Source organism: Triturus cristatus, chromosome 1_2 (genome assembly GCF_964204655.1).
Source record: "Triturus cristatus chromosome 1_2, aTriCri1.1, whole genome shotgun sequence".
NCBI classification, from domain to species: Eukaryota; Metazoa; Chordata; class Amphibia; order Caudata; family Salamandridae; genus Triturus; species Triturus cristatus.
In genome coordinates, this window is record NC_140580.1 from 856,212,682 (window position 1) to 856,236,367 (window position 23,686).

Consider the following 23,686-nt stretch of genomic DNA (forward strand, 5'->3'; position numbering starts at 1 on the left):
ATTAAATACAGCACAGATATGCCACACAGGTGGCTATCACAGTGCTCACAGCTGCACTTGCAACCACAAAATGCCACACACCCATATCCAACAGACGCAATTTATAGGAATCTTAACACTACTCAGCGTAGCGCAGATATACCATGCAATTACGCTACTAAAATGAGAAACGCTACATGTACCCGATAACACGTACTACACAGGATCTTTCCAATGATAATTTGCCTTTCTCAAACAGAACATGCAATAGAGTTCCCCTGGCACTTCCATACATACAACGCAACACCAATGCCAGCTGGTAGCCACAGAACAAGCAACTCTCCATCACTCCCTTTAGACTAAGTTGCCTTAAACATAGCGCATCATCACAGGCACCACACTGCATCGCAGCTAGTACCCCGTTTCGGCAATGTTCTTTATAAAAGAATGTAGGCAGGCAGGATAACAACAACCACGCTGTACGATAAAAAGTAAAGTTCTGCTGCACACATCTATATACCGAATACCACCCCCACAGTCCTCTTTAGTAAAAAAAAAAATTACACACACCATTACTAAGCACTTTAAAATGTCTATAACTGTAGAGAAGGAAAGCCAGACATAAGCAATGGAAATTCCAGAACTATGTGAAGACGGTGTCCAGATTACGAAAGCAAGTCGGTTCAACACTAATGGTAAAAAGAACTACACAAACAGTGGCAAAAATATACAAAAGACAATATGAAGCTATTGGCATCTCTTCTGACGTCACGATATCTACTGCCTCTCACTGACAGCTGAGGCAGACTTTCCGGTCTGAAGCACTATGGGAGAGGTGGTCCACTGTGTCATGGGAGTCACTTGCTAGCATAAGACACGCGTTGAAATGTCTCTCACCTCTCAATTACTGAGCTAAGCAGCGGAGCCAGTTCTTTCAAATCAAACGCGGCGTACGAGGCAGAAAGTAGCGGACGCACCGCTACCTCCCAGCCCGGCTCAGCAGCTACCTCCGCCGCCATCTCTTACACTTCTCAGACCGCTCTGCGGTGCCGGAAGTGACGTCCCTGATATAGCGTCGGACGTCAGACGCAGTGCGTGTCACCAATTTGCTGTCGCTCACTTGCTGGAGGTTAGTTAGTGCTGGAAATGGACTTTAACCTTTAGTGTTGAGGGTATGAAACGAAATGAGAGTGCTGCAAAGGCTGCTGCGGAACATCACACAGTTCCCAGAACTGCAGCACTGCCATCTGGTTGATGGAAATGATGTCCTGCTAAGATAATCAATGTGGCATTCGCAGACTGCGACTCTGAATCGCAAACATGGCCTGAGATGACAAACTCTGGACCTCACTGGTGGCCGTCGATAGGCCAGGGTAAAGCGCTATATATGTTTTGAAAGTATGAAAGGCGTGAGCTGCCTGTATCTACAGTGTTTGTCGTTCTAAACAAATGGTATTTCTTTTACGTGCTCTCGGTGCAGCTTAGAAGCTACGCGTCTGTCTCCCAACAGTTTGAGTAATCTATAGGGGCTGTGGAGGAAACAACGTACAGTTCTTTGAAAGCGGCCAATCCCCATCCGTTCAAAGCCGCATTTTTTTGCTTTTTGGGGGTGGTCTGAGTGATTGAATCGGACAATAACCAGCTTCACAGCATAACTTCCGTGTTTATTTGGTTCTGGTCTCTCTTAAACTCTTACCATTCCAAGATGGCCTCCGCCTTACTACAGTAAGTAATTAAGCAAAAACGAAGGACTAAAGGAATCATCAACTCCTGAGTCATGGTAGCTCCGGGGCTTAAAAAGCGGCACGAGGTAATTGAGACAAGCTTCTAGTTTTACAAAACAATTCACAGACGTGGCGGGAGTAGAAAGCAGTTCTTCAAATTGTTTTACGCGCTCTGTACTTTGTTGGCCAACCCGACGTTCTTCACTAAGTCTTAGAGGGGGAAGAGGAAGAAACGGCGTGAGATTATTTTACTTCGCGCAATGAGAAAGAAATTTGCTACAAAGTCAACAATGTCAAAAGTAACTTCAAAGTGAAATTCCCCATTATTGTTGCTGGAGTGTGCCCACAGTACCCAGGTATATTGTGACTACTGTTCTCCCACTTGCCAACGGTCTGACTATAAAAATGATTTTTCTGGATTTGTAAAAAGGTATTTAGCGCAGCGCACGTTACAGAAAACTACGTCATACTACGTTTAAATAGAGGTTAGTATTAGGATGGACCTGGAAATTGGCCCTATTGCCGTCTCTGGAGCACATCGGAGTTAGCTCCTTTTAGAGAGGAACTGAAAGATGTTATGTCCATTCAGAGTGCAGGGAAACTCCCTTGGTTGTCCTGTATCAGGAACTTAAGCTACGCATTGGGGAGGGAAAACATGTGGTTAACACCAGAAGATACTTGCCCTTTGATTTCTAAAAAGTCACTAACTATTGCTTTCAAAGAATATAAACTGGCCCATATCCTACGGAGCTCAGACTCATCTTCCTTGACTTCCAGGTTCCTTGAGATTAAATATCAATATAAGCTAGAGTCGGTTTTAGACAGTATCCAACCTCTAATGGCCAAGAAGTTATTTTTACAATTTAGACACGGGAGGCTCCCGTTGCGTGCATTCATGAACAAATGGAAAGGAGCCATTAAACAAGATTGTCCTGGGTGCTCCCTAACAGAAGAAACCGAACTCCATGTTATACTCTTTTGCCCTGCATATAAGAAGACAAGATCTAAGTGGGTTCTTCAGTTCTGTAGGAACATGGGGATACGTAACTACATCGAGGTTTTCAGACTGCTTAAGAACGATATGCACCCATTAATTGTAGCTGTCACCTCCAAATTCTTATTTGCGATGTGGTGCATTTGTAGAGGCATTATAAAGGTTAATCAGTTGGCTAGTAATGTAACCATGGCCTCCGACTAGATATACTATGGCCCAAATAATTACATCTCCCCCACTCGGGGAAATTATTCGAAATCTCTGTATAATCATTTGCTCTTAAATGTTCTTATTCCTAAATTATTCTTTCTTTTTTAGCTATGCAGATTTTAAATTTTCTTATTGTCTTAAATGATTGTTTTGGCTTTTGTTAATCTTTATAGAATTGTAGAATAATAACATAACTTACTTGGCATCAATCTTATCTTGTACAAACTGTTATAAGTTTTTAACTCAAGTTTTATCATTCTTGTAGTATTATGGAGTGTCCTAATAACTTGTGCTTTTATGGCTGTAAAGCCGAAATAAAGTTTTTTTGACTGACTGACAGAGTTTTAGAGGGAGAAGAGGAAGAAACGGGGTGAGACTATTTTACATCGCGCAATGAGAAAGAAATTGGCTTCAAAGTTAACAATGTCAAAAGTAACTTCAAAGTGAAATTCTGCATTACTATTGCTGGAGTGTTCCCACAGTACCCAGGTATATTGGGACTACTGTTCTCCCACTTGCCAACTGTCTGACTATAAAAATGATTTTTCTGGATTTGTGAAAAGGTATTTAGCGCAGCGCATGTTACAGAAAACTACGTCATACTACGTTTAAATAGAGGTTAGTATTAAAAAATTACATGACATCCGCTCTATGATTTAATTAAAAAATAACGGCGCATGATCCAGGTCAGTTTGTAAGGCTACAGGACCTTTATTATTACGTCTACCACCAGTCATGCACAGAGCTCTCAAGTTTCCCATGGTCACAGGAGTGTAGCGTTTCCATTCATAGTTTTTGCATTTTCGGACTTCTTTGTTTAGCCATTACGAAATTAAACTTTTTCGAGCTGACACATCAAGAATTTTCAATTCTATTAAGGACACGGAGCCAAGGATTATGTTTCTCATTTCTTTAATACCAAAATTTCAGCAGCCAATCTAAATAGAGTAAACAAAAAACGACATTACCCATGTTTCCCTATACCTCCTGCATAGCTGCCAAGGTTTCAGATTGTTGTGTGTGACATTTTATAACTTAAGCGGAATTATGAGTGACATTTTGGCAACTATGAGTGACACTTTCCCATTAGCAAAAGCATGTAATGAGAAACTTTAAGAAGATTTTAAAACTGCTTTAAAGCACCAGAAATGGAAGGGCACTTAAGAAGCAAAGAGCTGGCAAGGGGCAAGCTGAGTGGGAAAGAAGCATTCGACCTCCCTGGTGGAAAGACTGAGCAGCATGCACAATGCATGACCTAAAGTCCCTGCTTCTAAGCACTAACATCGGACATAAAAACAACTGACCAGAGTCTGGGAAGTATAAAGAGACCGGAAATAATTGTTTTTAGAGGTATATATATATATTTTTTTAAAACTCTGTTTATTGAAATTAAACAACACTGTCATGCTTTACAGATATATGCCTCATACGTCACAGTAGTACACAAAGTTTAAAGGCTGGCACATATTTTCCCCGCTACTACGGGCATTCTCACCAGTTCATGCAATGGTATTTATATCATACAGTGTTCTTCAGGTGTAGGGACATCCGGGGGCTCGCACAGTCCTCCCCGGTACTCATTCCATATAGTCCAGAGTGCAATCCATTTTTGGGGGCCCCCCTGAGCCACATAGACCGTTTTCTCTCTCAACATACACCAGTCCATGTCCTCTTTCCACTTCTTCAATTTTGGCGGCACGGGGGCCCCCAATACCTGTGCTATGTTACGTTTAGCAATCATCTGCCCCAAAGTGGCTCATATTCTCCCTTTCACATCAAGATCTGTGGGCTCCCAGACGTTCAATAGGCATCTCTTGGCCTCGGGCATAAGTGGAACTCCCCAGATCTCGCTCATACATTTTAAGATTTTCCCCCAGTAACATTGAATTAGCGGACATTCCCACAGAATATGCATGAACCCGCCTTCCATCCCACACCGTCTCCTACAGTGCCCATCTGCGCTTTTGCCCATCATCATTAATTGCTTCTCTGAGAGGTATGCCCTGTGTAGGATTTTGAGTTGGATTAGTCTAAGTTTAGCGAATATGGCCACTTCCTTTGGCGACGAGATTGCCACCTGCCAGTCCTCATCGTCCATTTCGAGGCCATCTCGCACCCATTTCTCCCGTAGTGCGGTGAGGGGATTGGGGGTGTTATGAATAAGCTTCTTGTATGTGAGCGATATACATTTGTCTGGTAGGTGCCCGTCGAGCAGCCGGTCCTCGAGTGGGGACGACTCAGGCAGCGCCGTACCAGATGGGATATTCGCCTGCAGGGAGTGTTTAATCTGTGCATATCGAAAACGCTCTGAGTCAGCCATTTCGTATGTCTGTTGCAGTGTGGGGAAGGTTATCACTCCCGCCCTCCCCCAGAGGTCCCTAATGTGCGAGATACCTATAAGATCCCACCTGTCAAAACCCTTTGTGCGCCCCAATGTGCCCAGCTGTTCAGCATCCCAGAGAGGGGTGGCCATAGTGAGCTGGTTGGCCCATCCTAACGCATTGGTGACTATGTGCCACAGCTGCACAGCGTTTTTCGTGGGCCCGGTAAGCGTGAACCTAGTTGGTTTGGAGTAAAGTGCTCTTGTGAAGTCACCACCGGGCAGTAACCACCTGTCCATACCGTACGCCGGGTCGTCCCCATTCCCGTATTGGCATTGGTTGATAGCGGCCAATTGCGCTGCCCAGTAGTACTTTTTGATGTCGGGGAGGGCGATACCGCCATCGTACCAGCCGAGCGTAAGCTTACCAAGTGCTATCCGTTGCCTGCCATCCCATAGCAATTCTCTCTGCAGGGTCTCGACCTCTTGAAAGAATGCCCGTGGTACCACCTCTGGATAGTTCTAAAGAGCATATAAGAATCTAGGCAGGGCCATCATCTTAAACAGTGCTGCCCTCCCGAGAAGGGACAAGGGCAACTTTTTCCAGACCTCAACATCCCGTCGTAGCCTCCGCAGGGGAGGGATCAAGTTCTTCTCATATCTAACTCTGGCATTGGTGGTTATATAGATGCCTAGATACTGAAATCCCTCAGCCGCAACCTGTATCGTGCAGTCTCTAGGAAGGGGGGGAGCCGCCCCGTGAAGTACATAGATTGTCGATTTGCTCCAGTTGATGCGGAAACCAGAGTTTTGTCCGAAACTGGCAAAGATGTCTAGTACTACCCTCAGTGAACGCGCAGGGGAAGAGAGGTAGAGAAGGATGCCGTCCGCATATAGCAAAATTCTATCCTCCCAACCCTCGGTCCAGCGAAGTCCGCGGACAGAGACATCACTCCGGATCCACGCCGCGAGCGGCTCCAGGGAGATGGCAAACAATAGCGGTGAAAGAGGGCACCCCTGTCTGGTCCCCCTTCCCAGGGAGAACACCTCCGACCTTTTATTATTGACCGCTACTTGTGCCAGCGGGTCCGCATACAGAAGGCGGATCCACCCTATAAAGCTGGGTCCGAATCCCATCTTTTGAAGCACTGCAAAGAGGTATGCCCATTCTAAGGTGTCAAATGCCATGGTGGCGTCTAACGAGACCACCACTGCATCCTCCTGAATTCCAGGGCAACGCCCCAGAACTCCGTGCAGACGCCGTAGGTTGAGGGCTGTATTCCGATGTGGTATAAATCCCGATTGGTCCGGGTGCACTAACTTAGTGATGATAGGTCGGAGTCTGTTAGCCAACAGTTTTGCCAGTATTTTGGGCTCTGCATTTAGAAGGGATATTGGTCTATAGGAGGCACACTCGTCTCTAGGCTTCCCAGGCTTTGGAATGGTGACCAGTATTGCTATTCGTTGATCCCTCGGCAGCTTACCGAGCTTCTTACTGTAATCGAACATAGCTTTCAAATGTGGGACTATTTTGTCTGGCTTGAGTTTGTACAGTTCGATAGGAAGACCGTTGGGCCCTAGCGCTTTGCCTACCTTAAGATCCCCTATCGCCTTAGCCAGCTCTTCCGTAGTGAGGTCCCCCTCCAGCACATCGCGATCTTGGTCAGAGAGAGTGTGCAGTTTAATGTCTGCTATAAACTCGGATGAGTCATTCTCTGTGAGCTCAGAGTCTCTACGGTACACCCTCTCAAAATGTCTAGCAAATTCCCTAGCTATGTCGTGTGGCTCAGAGAGGAGAATTCCCGATGCACTCTTAATCTTGAAGACAACCCTCTGTGCCTTCTCTTTTTTATCGAGCCAAGCTATAAGCTTACCCGCCTTATCACCCTGATCGTAGATGCGTCCATCCCTTTCACGCGCCAAAGTTTGCGCCGCGTCTGTGGCTACAGATTTGTATTCTGCCGCCCTCAGCTGCAATTGATGGGTGAGATCTTCATCGAGACCGCTCCCTGATCTTTCCTCTAGTCTAGCGATTTCACATTCGATCTCCCTCAGCTGTTTTTCTTTATCTGCCCGTCTATCTGCGATCACCGAGAGGGCCTGGCCCCTGAGCACTGTCTTGAATGCCTCCCACAGAGTAGCAGGGGAATCCACAGTGCCTTCGTTATCGAGGAAATATTGTTCAATGACTCTGCCCAGTGCTGCTCTAGTTTCTGGCCCTTTCAAATACCAAGGATTGATACGCGGTATACCCTCAACTCGTTGGTCCCCGATCGTGAGGTGGGCCCATAGCGGTGAGTGGTCAGAGATGCCCCTAGGCAAGTGTTTGATGTCTGTTGTTAGCATGTCTGCCTGCACAGGAGTTAGAATATAGTCAATTCGCGAGAGCGTACGATGAGCTCCCGACAAGAATGTGTATTCTTTACTATCCGGGTGTCGCCTCCTCCAGAGATCTACAAAGCCGAAGGCGTCAAGAAATGTAGGAAGCCACTGCTGTCCCGGAACTATGTCCCGGGGAGGATGCCTGTCCAACACTCCCGAAAGGACGGCGTTGAAATCGCCCCCAATCACCAGGCGCCCCTCTGGAAGCCCGAGTAGAAAGGTGCCCAGATCCCTATAGGATTGGACTTGTAATCCAGGAGGAATGTACACCGCCACGAGCACGAGCGCACGCCCCTCCCATCTCCCCGCAACCGCCACAAACCGTCCAAGCGGGTCCACCCAGTCTTGCTGAGCCTCGAAGGGGAAGCTATGGCGCAACAAGACTCCTACTCCCATAGACCCGGTAGTGAACCCTGCATGGGCAACCAGTTTGTAGCCCCATCTGTTGAGTGCTTTACATGAGTTACCTATTAGATGTGTTTCTTGCAGCAATGCCACATCTGGGGAGTGCCGCCTAAGGTGTTGTAGCACAATACTTCTTTTGATTTTGTCCCCCAACCTATTGACATTCCAACTTATAAGTTTAAGACTTTTATCCCAGTGCATGGTTGTTGTGAAAGGAGCTCGCCTCAAACCATTCGTGTACCCTGCCCACCATTCGGCGTATGATCACTTTGGATTCGCATGACAAATAAAAACTCCCCCCTCCTCCCATTCCCCCCCCCCCCCCCGCCCACCGCCCAACATATCTCAACAGCAAACTTAGTAACTCCACCACCCAACCCCCCCTCCCTGCTACCCTGCAACGTAGGTTCCAAACTACCCACATCCCCAATCGGCAGAGTGCCTATCGCCCCAACAGGTGAACAACTATGCCTTGGGGCAGTGGTCAGTGGCCGACCCCAGCCGCCCGAGGCCGTATCCCCCGTGTCACAGTAGCATAACTGCCAGTCATGGGGAGTAGAGCGGCTCCTCCGCTCCCAGGTGTAACTGGTTGTGATAATACGTGAGGCACCGCCAAAGTGCAGCACCAAAAGTATGTGACCCATACACAGCCCAGCGAGCCTATATCCCGCCGCCTCCCGGGTCCGCACCCCAGGTTATACATTACAGTTTTTCACCATCTGTCCCTGGCGAGTCATGGCAGCGTCGCTCCCATCGGTTCCGCTATCCCGTCGCTTGGCCCGGGCTGCTGGACCTCGATCTCCACGTGCGCCCAGTACAGTGTTCCTGGTCCAGAAGGTCTCCCGTGGTCGCTTCCCCACGAGGCCCTGATTCCCCGCGCTTAGCCGTGGCTCTGGAGCCCAACCTTTGGTCCGACTTCCCCTCTAGCCAGTCACGGACCTCCTGGGGATCGGTGAAGAAGAGTGACTTCCCGTCTACGAGGATTTTTAGCTTCGCCGGGAAGAACATCATGTATTTGATCCCGCGCTGTCGCAAAGCTGCTTTCACCTCTTCAAAGGAGCGCCTCTCCTGCTGTACCTTCAATGTGAAGTCCGGGAAGAACCGAATGGTAGCGTTGTCTAATTTAACGTCCCCCCCGGGTCCTGGCTGCCTGCAAGATGGCATCCCGGTCTCTGTAGTTCAGGATCTTTGCGATAATAGTTCTGGGAGGCGCTCCCGGCCGTGGTTTGGGGACTGGCGCCCTATGCTCCCTTTCTACCGTGAAGAGCGACGATAGTCTGGCAGGCTTGAGGTGGTTCATGATGAGGTACTCCAGGAAGAGGTCAACGCTCGGGCCCTCCCGTCCCTCCGGGACCCCCACCACTCTAACGTTACTGCGCCGGGCCCTCCCTTCTTGGTCCTCGAGCTTCATCGCCATCTGACGGTGTTGGTGAGTCAGGGCATTTATTCTCTCTTCCAAGCGTTTAGTGGTTGTCTGGAGGTCCGTGACATGTATCTCAGTCTCTTTGACCCGGTCTGTAGTTTTGGTCATATTGACCCTCATGAGGTTCATATCAATTGACATTTTGTCCATTTTCGTTTCAAGGGTGGTCCCCAGTCCTTTTATGGCCGCCATGATGGATTGTAGGGACGGCTCCGGCTCCCCCTGCAGCTCTTCCTGCACGCCGTCGGGTTGCGTCGCCGGCTTGGGAATGGCGTATTTGTCGAGCTTGTTTGATTGCACCGCGGCGCCATTTTTAGGCCTCATAGCTGCTGCTCGTCCGCTTGTCGTTACACCTCCAGTGGCCCGCACCTGCCGTCCCTCGGCGTAGGTCTAGATGCGCGGGGTGATTAGCCACTCGCTGTCTGGTTCTCCCCAGGCGCCCCCGCGGTCAGCGTGGTTTCTTCCCCGCAGCCTCTCCCCCAGACACGGCTGCGGTCAATGTTGCGCCGCCAGCGAGATGCTTCCCGCCGCGATTCACGCCCGTTCATGCGGGTCCCTCTGACTCCATAGGATTGCACCCCGGCCGGTGCGTCGACTCCGTCAGTCCTTCCCCGGAAGAGGCGCCGCGGTCACACACAAGGCAGCCCCCGGGGTCCGACAGCCGCTCCCGCGCTGTTCCCCGAGCAGGAAGTAGTCGCCTCAGTAGGCCCCAACTGTCCCGGTAGCGTCGCCCTACTGCTTGACCCTCGTCGTGTTCTGGGTTGGCCCATGCACGCCCAGGCCGGGCTCCTGCCGCCGCAATATGCAGCCTATGCGCCGTCCTCGCTCACAGCACACCGCAGCACCAAGGTGGGCACGCACCTCACCGGATCTCCGTTGGACCCGCTCACCTCCTCGGCACCGCAGGTTCTCCAGGCACCTCTCACCACACCGGAGAGGTCCGCCTCAAACGCGCTGGCCGCCCCCGTCGTTCCCGCAGAGGCCCAGTCGGACCTCTCTCACCGGGAACGTTATGTACTCCGTCTCCCAGTCGGCCAGCCGTCCGATCAGTGTCCGGGATCTCTTGTCGATGTGCCGTCCAGCGCCCACCTCGCCTGAGATAGAGGCAGGGAACGCCTGAGAGAGCCCCACGGCATCCGCACTCTCCACGGCCTCTCGCGTTCTGCCGCCGGGTCCCCGCGTGGTTCTCACGCCCGCACGCAGGTAGCTCGGGTGCCGCCACTCAGATGCGGCGCCGACAGCACTCTTACCCGGCTCTCCCGGGCTTCGGTCCTTGGATATGGCGGACTTTCTTGAGGTTTCCGGGGTCGGTGCCCCCTCCGACACCTGGGGCGCCGCTCTATCTCCGCTCAGTCGGATTTGGATGAATTTTACGGGGTTTGAAGGCCCCGGCTACGGCGGAGCTGTCGCATTAAGCGGCCATCGCTGTCGGAGCCAAGCCACGCCCCCCTAGAGGTATATTTTTTACAAATATATATTTATCCAATTGGTGGGATTTGGCTGAGAGGTGGCCAAATGGGGCACTCCTTGCCATAAAACATGATATAAATCAAGGATTAGTTGTAAATCTGCTGCGCTCGTGTATGAGAAAAACACTCATACTTTTAAAATACATTTTGTAAAACATGCTTCAGGTGAAAATACCCAATTGGCACACTTCTTGTTAAAAAAACGTTTTTAGTACCAGATTAGGGTTGGCAAATATGTTGCACTCCGAATTGGAAATTACAAGGAAATAAATAGCACTGTAAAATGCAGACGTTATGCGCTTACTTGCTTCAATGCGGGCCCCTGGCATCTCTGCCTAAATCGTCCTCACAGTCCTGGATGATTGGATGCAATGTGAAAGATCTTAGGTTTTTTTTACCGGCAGGTCAATTATCATTATTGTTTAATTGTTTTCCAGTGCGCAGTGGGGTATTTTCAATAGAGCGAGTTGACCTCAGAAAAAAGCCTAAATGTTCCCCCTTTTACAAACAACGATGTGGATAATTCTATGCTCTTCATGACGGACATAGATGTGGTATGTTGTTAGAGTTTTTAATATTCGCGGCTGTTGGCTTAATATATATGGCCACAAGGTTGAGGGCTATTCAAATACAATAGAATAAAGTAAAGTGGTAGGCACGCTATTACAACGTAATAGTCAATCCTGGGCATTTTGCATGGTGCTAAATGGCACCTGTAGGCAGAGACACTCAGTCTTAAGCGCTCCGGCTTGCTGAGGAGACGCGATAAATGTGTGACAATACATTTCAGTGCGGTGATGCGCACCACCACACTGAAATGCGTTAGTCTTAAGCATGATGCATGGTACTTGGCAGGGCTGTTCCCATATCACATGTTCCAATAATATATGAGCCACCCATATAAATATTGATGTCACCATTTTGTGTCCTTTTTCTTTGTTAGATAATTCAATAAGTACAGGATATTCAAAAGGGAAACAGAGTAATGGTCACCAAAGTTCCATTCAGCCCAAATGTGGAATTAAAGCTTCCAAGTGATCCAACAGGGATGTACACCAACCAACCAGGGCCCCCGACTGAACTCCGAACTGGGCCTTCAAGACTGAAGCGAAACAACAAGTCATACACAACTCCTCTCCGGAGAATATAATTCACCAAATCAGGGGGATTCTCTCAACTGTTCTTCTGGTTGTTTCCTGAAGTAGAAAAATCACCAATGTAAAGTCTGGCATTATAAATATATATATTACAGAGTACTGCCAACAATTATCGGGTAGGAGAAGCAGAAAAAAACTCAATTTTATATAAACATATTGTTATAACATTACTTTTTAAAATTGTACCAATGCTTCAAAGACAATTGCATCTAATGGGTGGGATAATCCTCGCCTCTGTGACCTTAATAGAATTGAAAACTCTTGACGTGTCAGCTAGAACCTTTTTAGGTCTCGCTGAGACAGCGAAAGCTGTCTCTTTGAGACATTTTGTAAATGGGTTTTTGAAAGTGCTTCCCCTGGCATAGAGCTACAGTGCACGAGGCGTGCACGCGCGCAAAGCAGCCATATGGCTTTACGTCGCTCTCCCTCGTAGCCCCTCTCCGCCCCCTTCCCTGCTGCTATTTCACACCAGTTTATCTCACGACGCCCGCTTCATGGGATGTGGCGATTTATTACAACTGTAGCCGCACCACTGTGCCCGCCCCCATACCCCCTTCCACTCCCTCCTCGTCAGCTTCAGCGCGCGCTTGTTCCAATATGCCACGGGAAACAAAGTGACAGCAATCTCCGTTGGACGCAGACTCTTACACTGAAAAAGTACATCAGAGAGTTTGTATGATGAGCCCTTTTCCCTCTACGCTGTGCCTTTCTTTTAGCATTGTACAGGGAACAGCTGGTAGTCCACTGCAGATAGTATGACGTGCAGTAATAACTGTTGGACTTCCCAGCCGTCATTTTATGGATAGCATCTACATTATGCCTACCGGGCAAAGCGAAAAAATGGCTCTGAAAATCTTACATTACACCCGTTTTCTTGTTGAATCGCTTGCAGAAATTGTCACTTAAAGCGTCACGCGGGAGGCAGGCCAATGTCACCCAACAGCACACTGTAAACCTAGAAATATCACACATATGCACCCTGAAAACGTGTCAGTTATGACCTCATACACTCTCCCGGCCGATGCGGCTTGCCGCCATGTGACGACAAAGCGGTCAGCCAGCCATACTTTAAAGTAAACAAGCCCTCCTATTCACGGCAGACTGTTGTGGAGAAAGAATATTGGGCAGCACGTCTTTACAGTGTTACGGAAGTCGGCCGAACTGCATACGTTTTATCCCAGCCATCTGGACAAGGGACACTCACTGCATTTATGAGGGTTGTAAACTACCACAGGAGCGAATGCAAATAACGACCCAAGAGAACACGGCTAGTGCGCAGTCTATTTTTTGTGTGTGCAGATTTATATAGCGTTATCTCGACCCGAAGGTATTGGAGCGCTTTACACGAGCCCCAGTTACGTTACACAAGGACACATTCATTATTTGGTAGACACAGGGAGATTAAGTGATTTGCCCAGAATCACAGGATGTTGAACAGAACGCAGAGATCACGGCCCTCGCAGCGGAGGGACTCGCTGTGTGCACTCACAGATGCACACAGCTTGCACGCTTAACTTTCAACAACAATGCAAACATTTGCTCTAAATGACACTATGAACGGTACTGCTGGCTAACAAGTGAGGCTTGGCTGAAAATATATCCCACGACACACACACCGCCACTCAGCAGCGATGCAAAACGTGTACTGCACTGCCCCTCCCAACCTGAAACTAAAGAACCTTTGTATTGCAGGCATATTCGGGTCACAGCCAGGGGAATCACAGTGAAGTATTGCAGCTGGTTCACTTTACTTTAATTATCAAGGACACACAAGGGACGTCACACACACAAGCAAACCACACACACAGATACATCTGGTATGAAGTCTGAACGTGAGGAACTGCACGGATTAGAAGTGGGAGTGAAACAACAAATACCAGCATTTGAGCCAGAAACACGGGAGAGGCGGGTTGGTGGGGGATTCTGCTCCACTCTGCATGGGTAACTGCTCATTACATCCCTCCCGGCTGCAGCCCCCACGCGCAGCCTCTGTATTCTGCACTGTAGGCTGGGCATAACACTCGCCATATCTTCATCTGAGCAGACCATCTTTACTCTGTTGTACACTGGGCAATCACCTGCCATTGTTACTCATCATAGTAGCACCACTACCAGCGGCCGGTATGGGAGTAGGGCAGTGCCCGCTGTTGTAAAGTGGATATGGTGCTACTGTGTGCTAGTCCGCATAACCCCTCAACCCCCTAACTATTCTATTGTTGATTTACCAGTTACGATGGGAGTGATGACCCGTGTGGTGGCTTCACCAGACGGACACAGCAGCATCGGATTCAGGACAAACTCGGGGCCAATATTTTTTTATTTTTTTTTATATGGCATCACGGCCCTCGCACCGGAGGGACTCGCTGTGTGCACTCACAGATGCACACAGCTTGCACGCTTAACTTTCAACAACAATGCAAACATTTGCTCTAAATGACACTAAGAACGGTACTGCTGGCTAACAAGTGAGGCTTGGCTGAAAATATATCCCACGACACACACACCGCCACTCAGCAGCGATGCAAAACATGTACTGCACTGCCCCTCCCAACCTGAAACTAAAGAACCTTTGTATTGCAGACATATTCGGGTCACAGCCAGGGGAATCACAGTGAAGTATTGCAGCTGGTTCACTTTACTTTTATTATCAAGGACACACAAGGTACGTCACACACACAAGCAAACCACACACACAGATACTTCTGGTATAAAGTCTGAACGTGAGGAACTGCACGGATTAGAAGTGGGGGTGAAACAACAAATATCAGCATTTGAGCCAGAAACACGGGAGAGGCAGGTTGGTGGGGATTCTGCTCCACTCTGCATGGGTAACTGCTCATTACATCCCCCACGCGCAGCCTCTGTATTCTGCACTGTAGGCTGGGCATAACACTCGCCATATCTTCATCCGCGCTGACCGTCTTTACTCTGTTGTACACTGGGCAATCACCTGCCATTGTTACTCATCATAGTAGCACCACTACCAGCGGCCGGTATGGGAGTAGGGCAGTGCCCGCTGTTGTAAAGTGGATATGGTGCTACTGTGTGCTAGTCCGCATAACCCCTCATCCCCCTAACTATTCTATTGTTGATTTACCAGTTACGATGGGAGTGATGACCCGTGTGGTGGCTTCACCACACGGACACCAGCAACATCGGATTCAGGACAAACTCAGGGCCAATTCTTTATTTTTTTATTTTTTATATGGCACGAACTTGAGTGAAAGGTGTGTATTTATGTTGCATTGAGTAGAGTACATAACTACACTCAACATAATACCACTCAGTACCACTTAATTACACATCACATAATTACACTGTATTCAGTACAACATAAATACACTCCACATACCACTCAGTACTACATAATTGCACGCCACTTAATTACTCTCTACTTAATGCAACATAAATACACTCCACACAATTCCAATTTGTGCCACATAATTACATTGTACTCAATGCAACATAAATACACACCTTACACTCAAGTTCGTGCTATATAAAAAAAAAAAAACAATTGCAATGCAATTGGTCTCACATTACTGAATCTTGGAGCTTCTAAGGTTGCATTATTATTGGCAATGCCAACAGCTCAAACTTTTAATAATGCGAGACCTATTGCATTGCAAATGCTTGTTATATTCTGTCAGGACCATAGGCTCCGATTTTGCTAGTTCAAAGCTGCATTACCACCAGAGATGCTACATCTACAATAGGCTTATATTAATATTACTTAAATGTAGATTCTGAAGACCAGTCTGCCACCCTCCTAATATCTTCTACTTGAGAGCCTAGAGCATACGACTTGGATGCCATGGCACCTCTGCAGAATGCACCCCAAAGACAGAAATTTTAATGCCTGCTTCTGCCAGCAGCCATTTCATCCACTAGGCTAAAGTAGCCGAAGTAACCGGTCTGTAGCGTTTTTGTAAGGCAATGAGTAGTTGCCCCCCAGCCATCTGTCTCGCATCACAAGTAGCCACTTCATAATCTTTTAAACATTGAACCACAAATAATTGGCTACTATCTGGGAAACTCGGATATGTTATTAGCCTGGAATTGGATTTTGGTCCGGCACGTGATAGTGAATGAAACACCTCCTGGAGAGAAAACTCTACCTGCCAAATCCAAAGCTCGCACATCCCCTACCCTCTTACAGGACATCAGGCATAATAACATTGTGAGCTTGGCCAAAAGTTGTTTGCGTGACAAGTATCTGTTTGCAGGCCATTGCTCCAAGAATTTGAGAACAACATTCACATCCCTAATGGTTGTATACTTGGGTTTCGCAGTGTTGATCATATGGATACCTTCCATCAATTTGCAGACTAAAGGGTGCTCACCCACTGGTTTTCCCTCTATTGGGAGGTGCCCTGCGGAAATAGCTGATCTGAAGTTATTTGCTGTTTGGTATGCTAAACCAGAAGCCACCAGTTCTGAAAAAAAGTTTATTATCATACAATGCTGTGTCCCCACAGGATCAACACTACGTGCGTTGCGCCAAGCACACCATCTCCTCCAAGCTGAGGAATATGGTTAATTCGTACTATCTGCCCAGGCCTGTCTGATGAAAGTTGCAGCTTGTTGCGAAATGCCTGGGGTATACTATCTTTCCCTGAAACCATCCAAGCCATCAGCTTGAGTTGACCTGATAGTATCAATGGATGGGGAGGACCCTCCAGGTCTAGAAGGAGATCAGGTCGAACTGGGAGTTGAACTGGAGGCGCACTCACTAGAATTATGGCTACTAGGAACCGAGGTTGAGCCCTCCAGTAAGGGGTCAAGAGAGTGATTTCTTCTCTTTGACGGCTGATTTGTGACAGGACTCAGGGAATCATCAGGAACGGGGCAAAGGCATAACCTAAGAACTGAGACCAGTCCTTGAGAAACGCATCTGTTGCTAGAGCCTCCTGATCTGGATGCCAGCTGAAAAAATGTGTCGGCTGTTGATTGTCGCAATGCAAACAGATCCATTCCGCACAGGCCCCATAATCTTTTCAGTTGGTGGAATACCGAATGATTTAGTCTCCAGTTGCTGAAATCCCACAAATGATGGGAGTTCCAGTCAGCTATCGTGTTTTTCTTGCCTGGGAGATATTCTGCTGTGAGGGAGATGGGATGATCGAGGCAGAATGCCAGAAATCCTTGGCAATCTCTGCTAGTAGACAGTATTTCATCCCCCCCAACTCGTTGACGCATCGAACCGCTGAGATGTTGTCCATCCTCAGCAAGATACAACAGTCCGTCTTTATTGGGGAAAGACTCCTGATGGCGAAAGAACCCGCCAGGAGTTCCAGGCAATTTATATGGAGACCCAGCACCACATCTGACCACTGACTCCCTGTCAACACTGTATCACACTTTGCCCCCAAACCCCAATGGCTGGCATCTGATTCGAACACTATTTCTGGGGAGGTGCTGAAAATGGCTTGGCCATTCCAGGATTCCGTGTGTTCAAACCACCATGTTATCTCCATCTTGGCTTCGCCCAACAGTGGGAGTTGTTCTGTGTAAGAGAGACCCTTCCTTAAATGTTACATTTTTAATCTCTGAAGGGCTCTGTAATGGAGGGGGCCTGGAAAAATGGCTTGTATCGAGGAGTCCAGAAGACCCACAATTCTGGCTATCGACCTCAATGATACAGTCTGTCTGCACAAAGCAGACAAGACTTAAATTCCCTCCTGATATTGTGAATCTTTTTGGCTGAAAGAAGCAATTGTGCTCGGACCGAACCTATCCGGAGACCCAGAAATTCCATTTGTTGAGCTGGCAACAACAGACTTTTGTAAGTTGATTTGAAATCCCAAACTCTGAAGAAGCTGTAACGTCCATGACAGGTGGGTCCTAGGCCATTAAGAGGAGATCGTGTAGATACACAATTTGACGCACTCCTCGAGCCTCAGTGATTCTGTCACTGGCTGCATGAGTTTGGTGCACCATGGGAGCAGATGAAATTTTAATTAGTGGGAAGGGGTTTGAATTTCATGCACTGCCCTCGCCATATGAACTGCAGAAACCGTCTGTGAGGTGGGAAAATGGGGACTGAGAGGTAGGCATCCTTCAGACCTAGACAAACCATCCAGTCACCTTCCTCTAGAATATGTCCTAGCAAATTAATGCCTTCCATTTTTAAATGTCTGTACATTATCCAGACATTTAAATCTTTGAGGTTTAGGACTAGCCGGTGACCTCCGCCCTTCTTTTTGACCAGAAAGATGGAACTTTTGAACCCCTTGGGGTGTGGAAATGACAGACATATTGCTCCTTTGTCTAATAGTGTTTCAATTTCTCAGTCTTTAAAAGATTGTTCTGTTTGGGAAAAATGCATTTGTCTTGGGGGGCTGGACTGAATTGGGGATTCGTAAAATTCCAGTTTGAAGCCCTGAATGGTCTTTAGTACCCCTTGGTCTATGGAGAAGCGTTTTCAGTTGTCTGTGAACAACGCCACTCTTCCCACGTCTGGAGCTGTGGCGAAAATGTGGGCGGCCACATCTGGGTCGAGTGGAGTAGAAGGTCGGTTCTGCTTGGTCTCCATACCTACCACCTTTGCCTTGGGTATAGCATCCTTGTTGAGAGCCTTGGTAGGTTCCTCAGCCTGGCGCGCGTCCTCCATAGCGCCCGGCCCTGACAAAAAGGCTTCTTAGAAACACCCTTTTTAGTGACATTTGAGCCATGTCAATCGTTGAGTAGGTGGCACAAAATCTGGAAAGTTCATTAACAAATGAACCCCCGAACAATATACCATCGGCCACTGGGCCGGCTTCCGAGGTGGATAAATCAATCAACTTTGGGTCTATCTTCATAAGGATAGATCTGCGGCTTCCCGTGGATATGGCGCTGTTGGTGTTGCCCAGCATGCAAGTGGCTCACTGCGCCCAGCCAATCATATCATCCGTATTCACCAGGGAGTTGGACTCTTTGGCGTAGAATGCTGACTCCAGGATCTTAGTCAAGGGTCTTGTCATGTCAAGTGATTTGTCTTTACAATTCTGTCATGAGCGGTCAAGGCCCCTTTTCGAGTCCTTCGCATATTTTTTCATAAAAGTGACCATGGTAGGGTCCACCTCTGGCATGTCTGCTACCTTACCTGCCAGGTCTGAGCAGGGGCACTCAGTGCGGATGCAAGCATGGACTTCCTTATCAAAACTCCGCCGTAGGTGGGTTTGAACATATTCTGCAACCTCTGGAGAGGAACCCAACTGGACGCCCGAGGGTGAATTATTTCTGTGGGCTCAAACTGGAGCACCCGAGGGGTCTTAGCTGGGGCACATTTCCTTTTACTGGGCCCTGCCTTCTCACCCTCATCATTGTCATCAGTGTGGGGACCAAAATTCGATCCAAGAGTATCGGCAAAAGATGAGCTGTGTGATCGAGAGAACTCTCCATGGGGGGTGGGGGGGACGCTATAATCATGTTCTGTCTCTCTCTTACGCCTTAGCTTTTCAAAAGCCTCCCCCTGTACCCCTGCCTGCAATTTATTCTTGGCTTTGCCCTTTTTTGAAGGGACCGCATCATTGCTGGCTGGAGGGATCAAGAGTTGCCAGCCCTGTTGGCGTGCATAATCTTGCAAATGCCTCTTAAAGGGACCTTGCACCCATACAAGGGCCTTATTAACAGATTGCTGTACACTGCAGTCCAAAGCATCCACCAAATCCAGCTCCAGTGGGCCATCAACATCCTCATGGTAGTATTCTACATGTGCCTCGTAAGGCTCCCATTGTGACATTCTCTCGATATACAATCTGAATTTACTGGGAGTTGAGAGAGTAATGGGGGTGTGGAAAAACCCCTTCCAGGCCAGAGTGTGTGCCCCAAATTAAATGTGGAGGGAGCTGCCCGGATAAAACCACTCTAGGCAGAGCCTTTGCCAATTTGTACAACCCTGTACAATTGTATATACAGGGCGTAGGGGGTGCATTCACTGCCTGCCACCACACTATACTGCTGGATCGAGCTATGTGCAGAGATGCCAGTGAACACTCCGATCAGTTTCTGTGAGCGTTGCATTCAAATTGTGCACATGCGTGCTGTGTGGTCCTGTCAGCAGAGAAATAGGACTGTGCACGTCAGCGAGATGCACGCCGTCCACTCCCTGCTCCCGCTCCACAGAGGCTCAATTCAGCACAGGAAACCGACCGCTGTCAACGTTAGTTATCAAAATGAAGGAAAAACTATCGCACTGCCCCTTGGTTCGGCCCCCTGCTCCCCAGGGGGAGGGGGACAGTGGCTGGACCGGGGGCCTCAGTGGAGGCCACCCCCGGGAAGCAGAGCCCGAATACCAAGGACCGGATTGGGTAGAGATAAGGGATGGGAGACAAGGAAATGGGACCACCGTAGGATAGGGCTGGTATTAGGGCTGGGCCAGATCAGCCGTAAATCTAGGGTAGGAATGTGTTAAGGAGGCAGGGGTATTTAAAGGTGGGCACCGGGCACAAGGCCCTCTTTCTCCTGGGAAATTTGTCAAAAGAAGAGGAGAAGAGAGGCGCTGCCGCATTGTGCGAGGTGAGGGGCGGGGGGGGGGGTGGGGTGGGCTCGGGGAGCCATGGGCAGGGGAGTTTGCCAGGCGGAAAGGTTCAGTGCCAGTCGGTAGCGCATGGCGCTGGGTTGAGGGAGGTAGGCTCCGCTGCAATACCTGCAGGTCGGTCGAGGGGAGCATAGGGGTTCTGTCTGCCACGGGGGGGGGCGAGAATGCGCGGGGTTAGTGCAGGGGCAGCTCAGTTGGGATGCACGCAGATAGAGGCAGACCCAGGCGCGCATCACCCATTGGACTCACAGGGCCTCAGCTCCACTCTGCCTATGGCTTGAAAGATTCAGCCCCCCCCCCCCCCTCCCGAAATTTTTTCTTAGTCCCCCCCCCCTCCCAGGATGATCAGGATGATCCACCACCTCTCCTATCCCAAAGGCAACTCAGTAAATGACTGGCTAAGCCAGGAGGTTTGTACCGTCTCGTATGCAACATTTGATGAAGCCATCGAGCTGGTAAGGCAGGCGGGGACGGGAGCCCTCATGGCGAAGGCTGATGTTGAATCAGCTTTCAGGCTGTTACCAGTGCATCCGGACAGCTTTCATTTGCTGGGGTTCCAGTTCAGGGATAAGCTGTACTATGACAGGTGTATGCCCATGGGATGTTCAGTTTCTTGTGTTTATTTTGAGGCATTTAGTTCCTTCCTGGAATGGGCAACAAACAAGGTGCAGCCAGTAGGTGGAAAGCTCCATTACCTGGACGACTTCTTATTTGTAGGCAGGGCAGACTCCCCAGATTGTGCCGGTGCCTTGGCAGCCTTCACAGTAGTGACGCAGGTTTTGGGAGTTCCATTGGTGGTAGAAAAAACGGAGGGCCCCACAACAAAGCTGACTTTTTTGGGAATAGAGTTGGATTCTGTGGAAGGGGTGTCACGCCTCCCAGTGGAAAAAGTACACGAGTTCGCAGCAGCTATTGTAAAGTTATTGGCAAAACAGAAGGCATCATTACGGGATATACAGGAGTTAATGGGTAAGCTCAATTTTGCGTCCAGGGTCATTCAGGTGGGGAGAGTTTTTTCAAGAAGACTGGCAGGGGCTACAGCGGGCATTACACAGAAACATCACTTTGTAAGGTTGAATAAGGGGCTGAAGCAGGACTTGCTCATGTGGTTGTCTTTTCTCCAAGGTTTCAATGGGGTTAGAATATGGACCTCGCTATGGACAGCCGAGGAGAGGATACAACTGTACACAGATTCTTCCCGGCAAGGGGGCTTTGGGGCAATATTGGGTTCCGAGTGGTGTGCCAAAGGGTGGCCAACAGGATGGCGACAACGTGGCCTCACCAGCAATGTCACAGCGCTGGAGCTTTTTCCCATTGTTTTGGCATTCTCACTGTGGTCTGACACATTGGCTAACAAGATTCTGGTCATCCGGTCAGACAGCATGGCAGCCGTCCAGGCAATTAATAATCAGGCGGTGTCATGTCCCATAGTGTTAGGCTTACTAAGACATTTGGTGAGCGGGTGTCTCAAATATAATATCCAGATAACAGCAAAGCATGTACAAGGGTTTAAGAACAATTCGTCTGATGCTCTTTCTCGCTTGCAGTGGGAAAGATTCCGAGCAGAATGGCCAGAGGCGCAGCAGGAAATGACGCCCTTCAAAGAGGAATATTGGAAGCTAATGCATTAGAAGGTCAACTACAGAGTATGGCTGAAGAGGCTCTAGCGGTGGGAACAAGACAGCGGTATCGGCGTTGTGTGGACACGTTTTGGAACTTTACAGCGGATGTTTCCGAGCTTCTAGACAATAGCCAACAACTGGGATGGAGGGTCAAACAGTTTGTGGTGTGGGCAAGGGGAGCCGGTAAATCTAGGTCATGGGTTATGGAGCACCTTTCAGCTATAGCATACCATACTAAGCTAAAGGGTTTGGACGATCCCACCAAAGGTTTTGTTCTTAGGGAAGCCTTGAAAGGTTGGGCCAAAGTTGAAGGCAAAAAACAGGATCACAGGTCCCCGGTTGATTTTACCACACTAAAAATTCTAATGGACCACCTCCCTTTGGTTTGCCACTCGGAATTTGAAAGTAGGCTGTATCAAGTGACCTTTTCCTTGGCCTTCTTTGGGGCCTTTCGCATTAGCGAACTAGTAGCGAGAGCAAAAGGGGACAAAAGCAGCAGGGCCCTGCTGGTGAAAGATCTATCCCTGGACACACACCAGGCAACTTTACGGGTGCGACATTCTAAGACAGATCAGGTGGGAAGGGGACAGTACATTACACTGAAGAGGATGGGGGGGCACAGCTCATATTGCCCAGTTAAGCTTTTAGCAGGTTACATCAAGGAGCGGGAGGTTGTCAACGGCGACAACTATCTTCTCACCCACGAAGACGGGAGCCCAGTAACGCTGTATCAGTTTAAAAGGGTGTTAGCAGCAACGGTCCAAAGGGCTGGGCTCCAGGGGCATCACTACACTACACATTCCTTCCGCATTGGGGCGGCCACAACAGCGTTCCAGGAGGGTATGTCAGCAACAGCAATAAAACGAATAGGAAGATGGGAATCAGACAGGTTCCGGGTTTACATTCGCCCAACACCCAGCAGTTAAAGGTTGAACAGGCAGGGGTTTTGCGGGGGTGCGGGTCGGGAGCTTTATACACTTCTGTACACTAGGCTACACGTATAATAAAAGGCTTGTTGAAGACTGAACTCAACATTTCTGTCATTCTGTTCTACTCCACAGAACGCAAAACAGTGTGGGTCATCGGGCACTCTTGCATATCGATGGCTGCTTACAGAGCCCACGCCGTGGGGTGGGATGCAACGTTCCCCTTTCAACGAACAATGGTGCGATGGTTTGGGAAGCCGGGTTTGCACTGGAGAGACTTGGGGGGCGTCATTGCGGATTTCCGCTCCCACTCAAAGGACCCGGATATTCTAGTAATTCATCTAGGAGGAAATGACCTTCCGGGGATAGGGAGGAAAGAACTACTTCACATGTTAAAGAAGGATCTCACCAATTTAGCCCGGAGCATGGATAACACAGAGGTGGTGTGGTCCGAGATCATTCCCAGAAGGGTATGGGCGGGTGTGTGCTCCCAAAAGAGCATGGAGTTGTCAAGGAAGAGGCTTAACAGCCTCATGGCCAAATTTCCAGGG

At 48.8% G+C, this 23,686-nt stretch overlaps 2 protein-coding genes and 1 pseudogene across 15 annotated transcripts in view; 1 reads left to right on the plus strand and 2 right to left on the minus strand.

Annotated features, from left to right (window-relative positions):
* UBR4 (ubiquitin protein ligase E3 component n-recognin 4) overlaps window positions 1-1,036 on the minus strand; it is a 1,980,383-nt gene extending 1,979,347 nt beyond the window's left edge. For all 14 annotated transcript variants that reach the window (XM_085609056.1, XM_085609055.1, XM_085609054.1 and 11 more), the window contains exon 1: window positions 877-1,036. In XM_085609056.1, coding sequence (XP_085465182.1) covers window positions 877-998 — 122 coding nt within the window. In that variant the 5' untranslated portion in view covers window positions 999-1,036. The remainder of the gene's footprint in view (window positions 1-876) is intronic.
* A 493-nt stretch (window positions 1,037-1,529) lies between these two features.
* LOC146868156 (uncharacterized) lies at window positions 1,530-23,330 on the plus strand. The gene is made up of 2 exons (XM_085615225.1): window positions 1,530-2,059; window positions 22,135-23,330. The coding sequence occupies exon 2, from the start codon at window positions 22,155-22,157 to the stop codon at window positions 23,133-23,135; it is 981 nt and encodes a 326-aa protein (XP_085471351.1). The 5' UTR covers window positions 1,530-2,059; window positions 22,135-22,154; the 3' UTR covers window positions 23,136-23,330.
* On the minus strand, window positions 18,360-19,789 carry LOC146868157 (uncharacterized; annotated as a pseudogene).
* Window positions 23,331-23,686: the final 356 nt, after the last annotated feature.

What these genes read in the sequence shown, in the direction of transcription:
- LOC146868156 (XM_085615225.1), top strand. Translation starts at nt 22,155, where the DNA reads ATGGCCAGAGGCGCAGCAGGAAATGACGCCCTTCAAAGAGGAATATTG.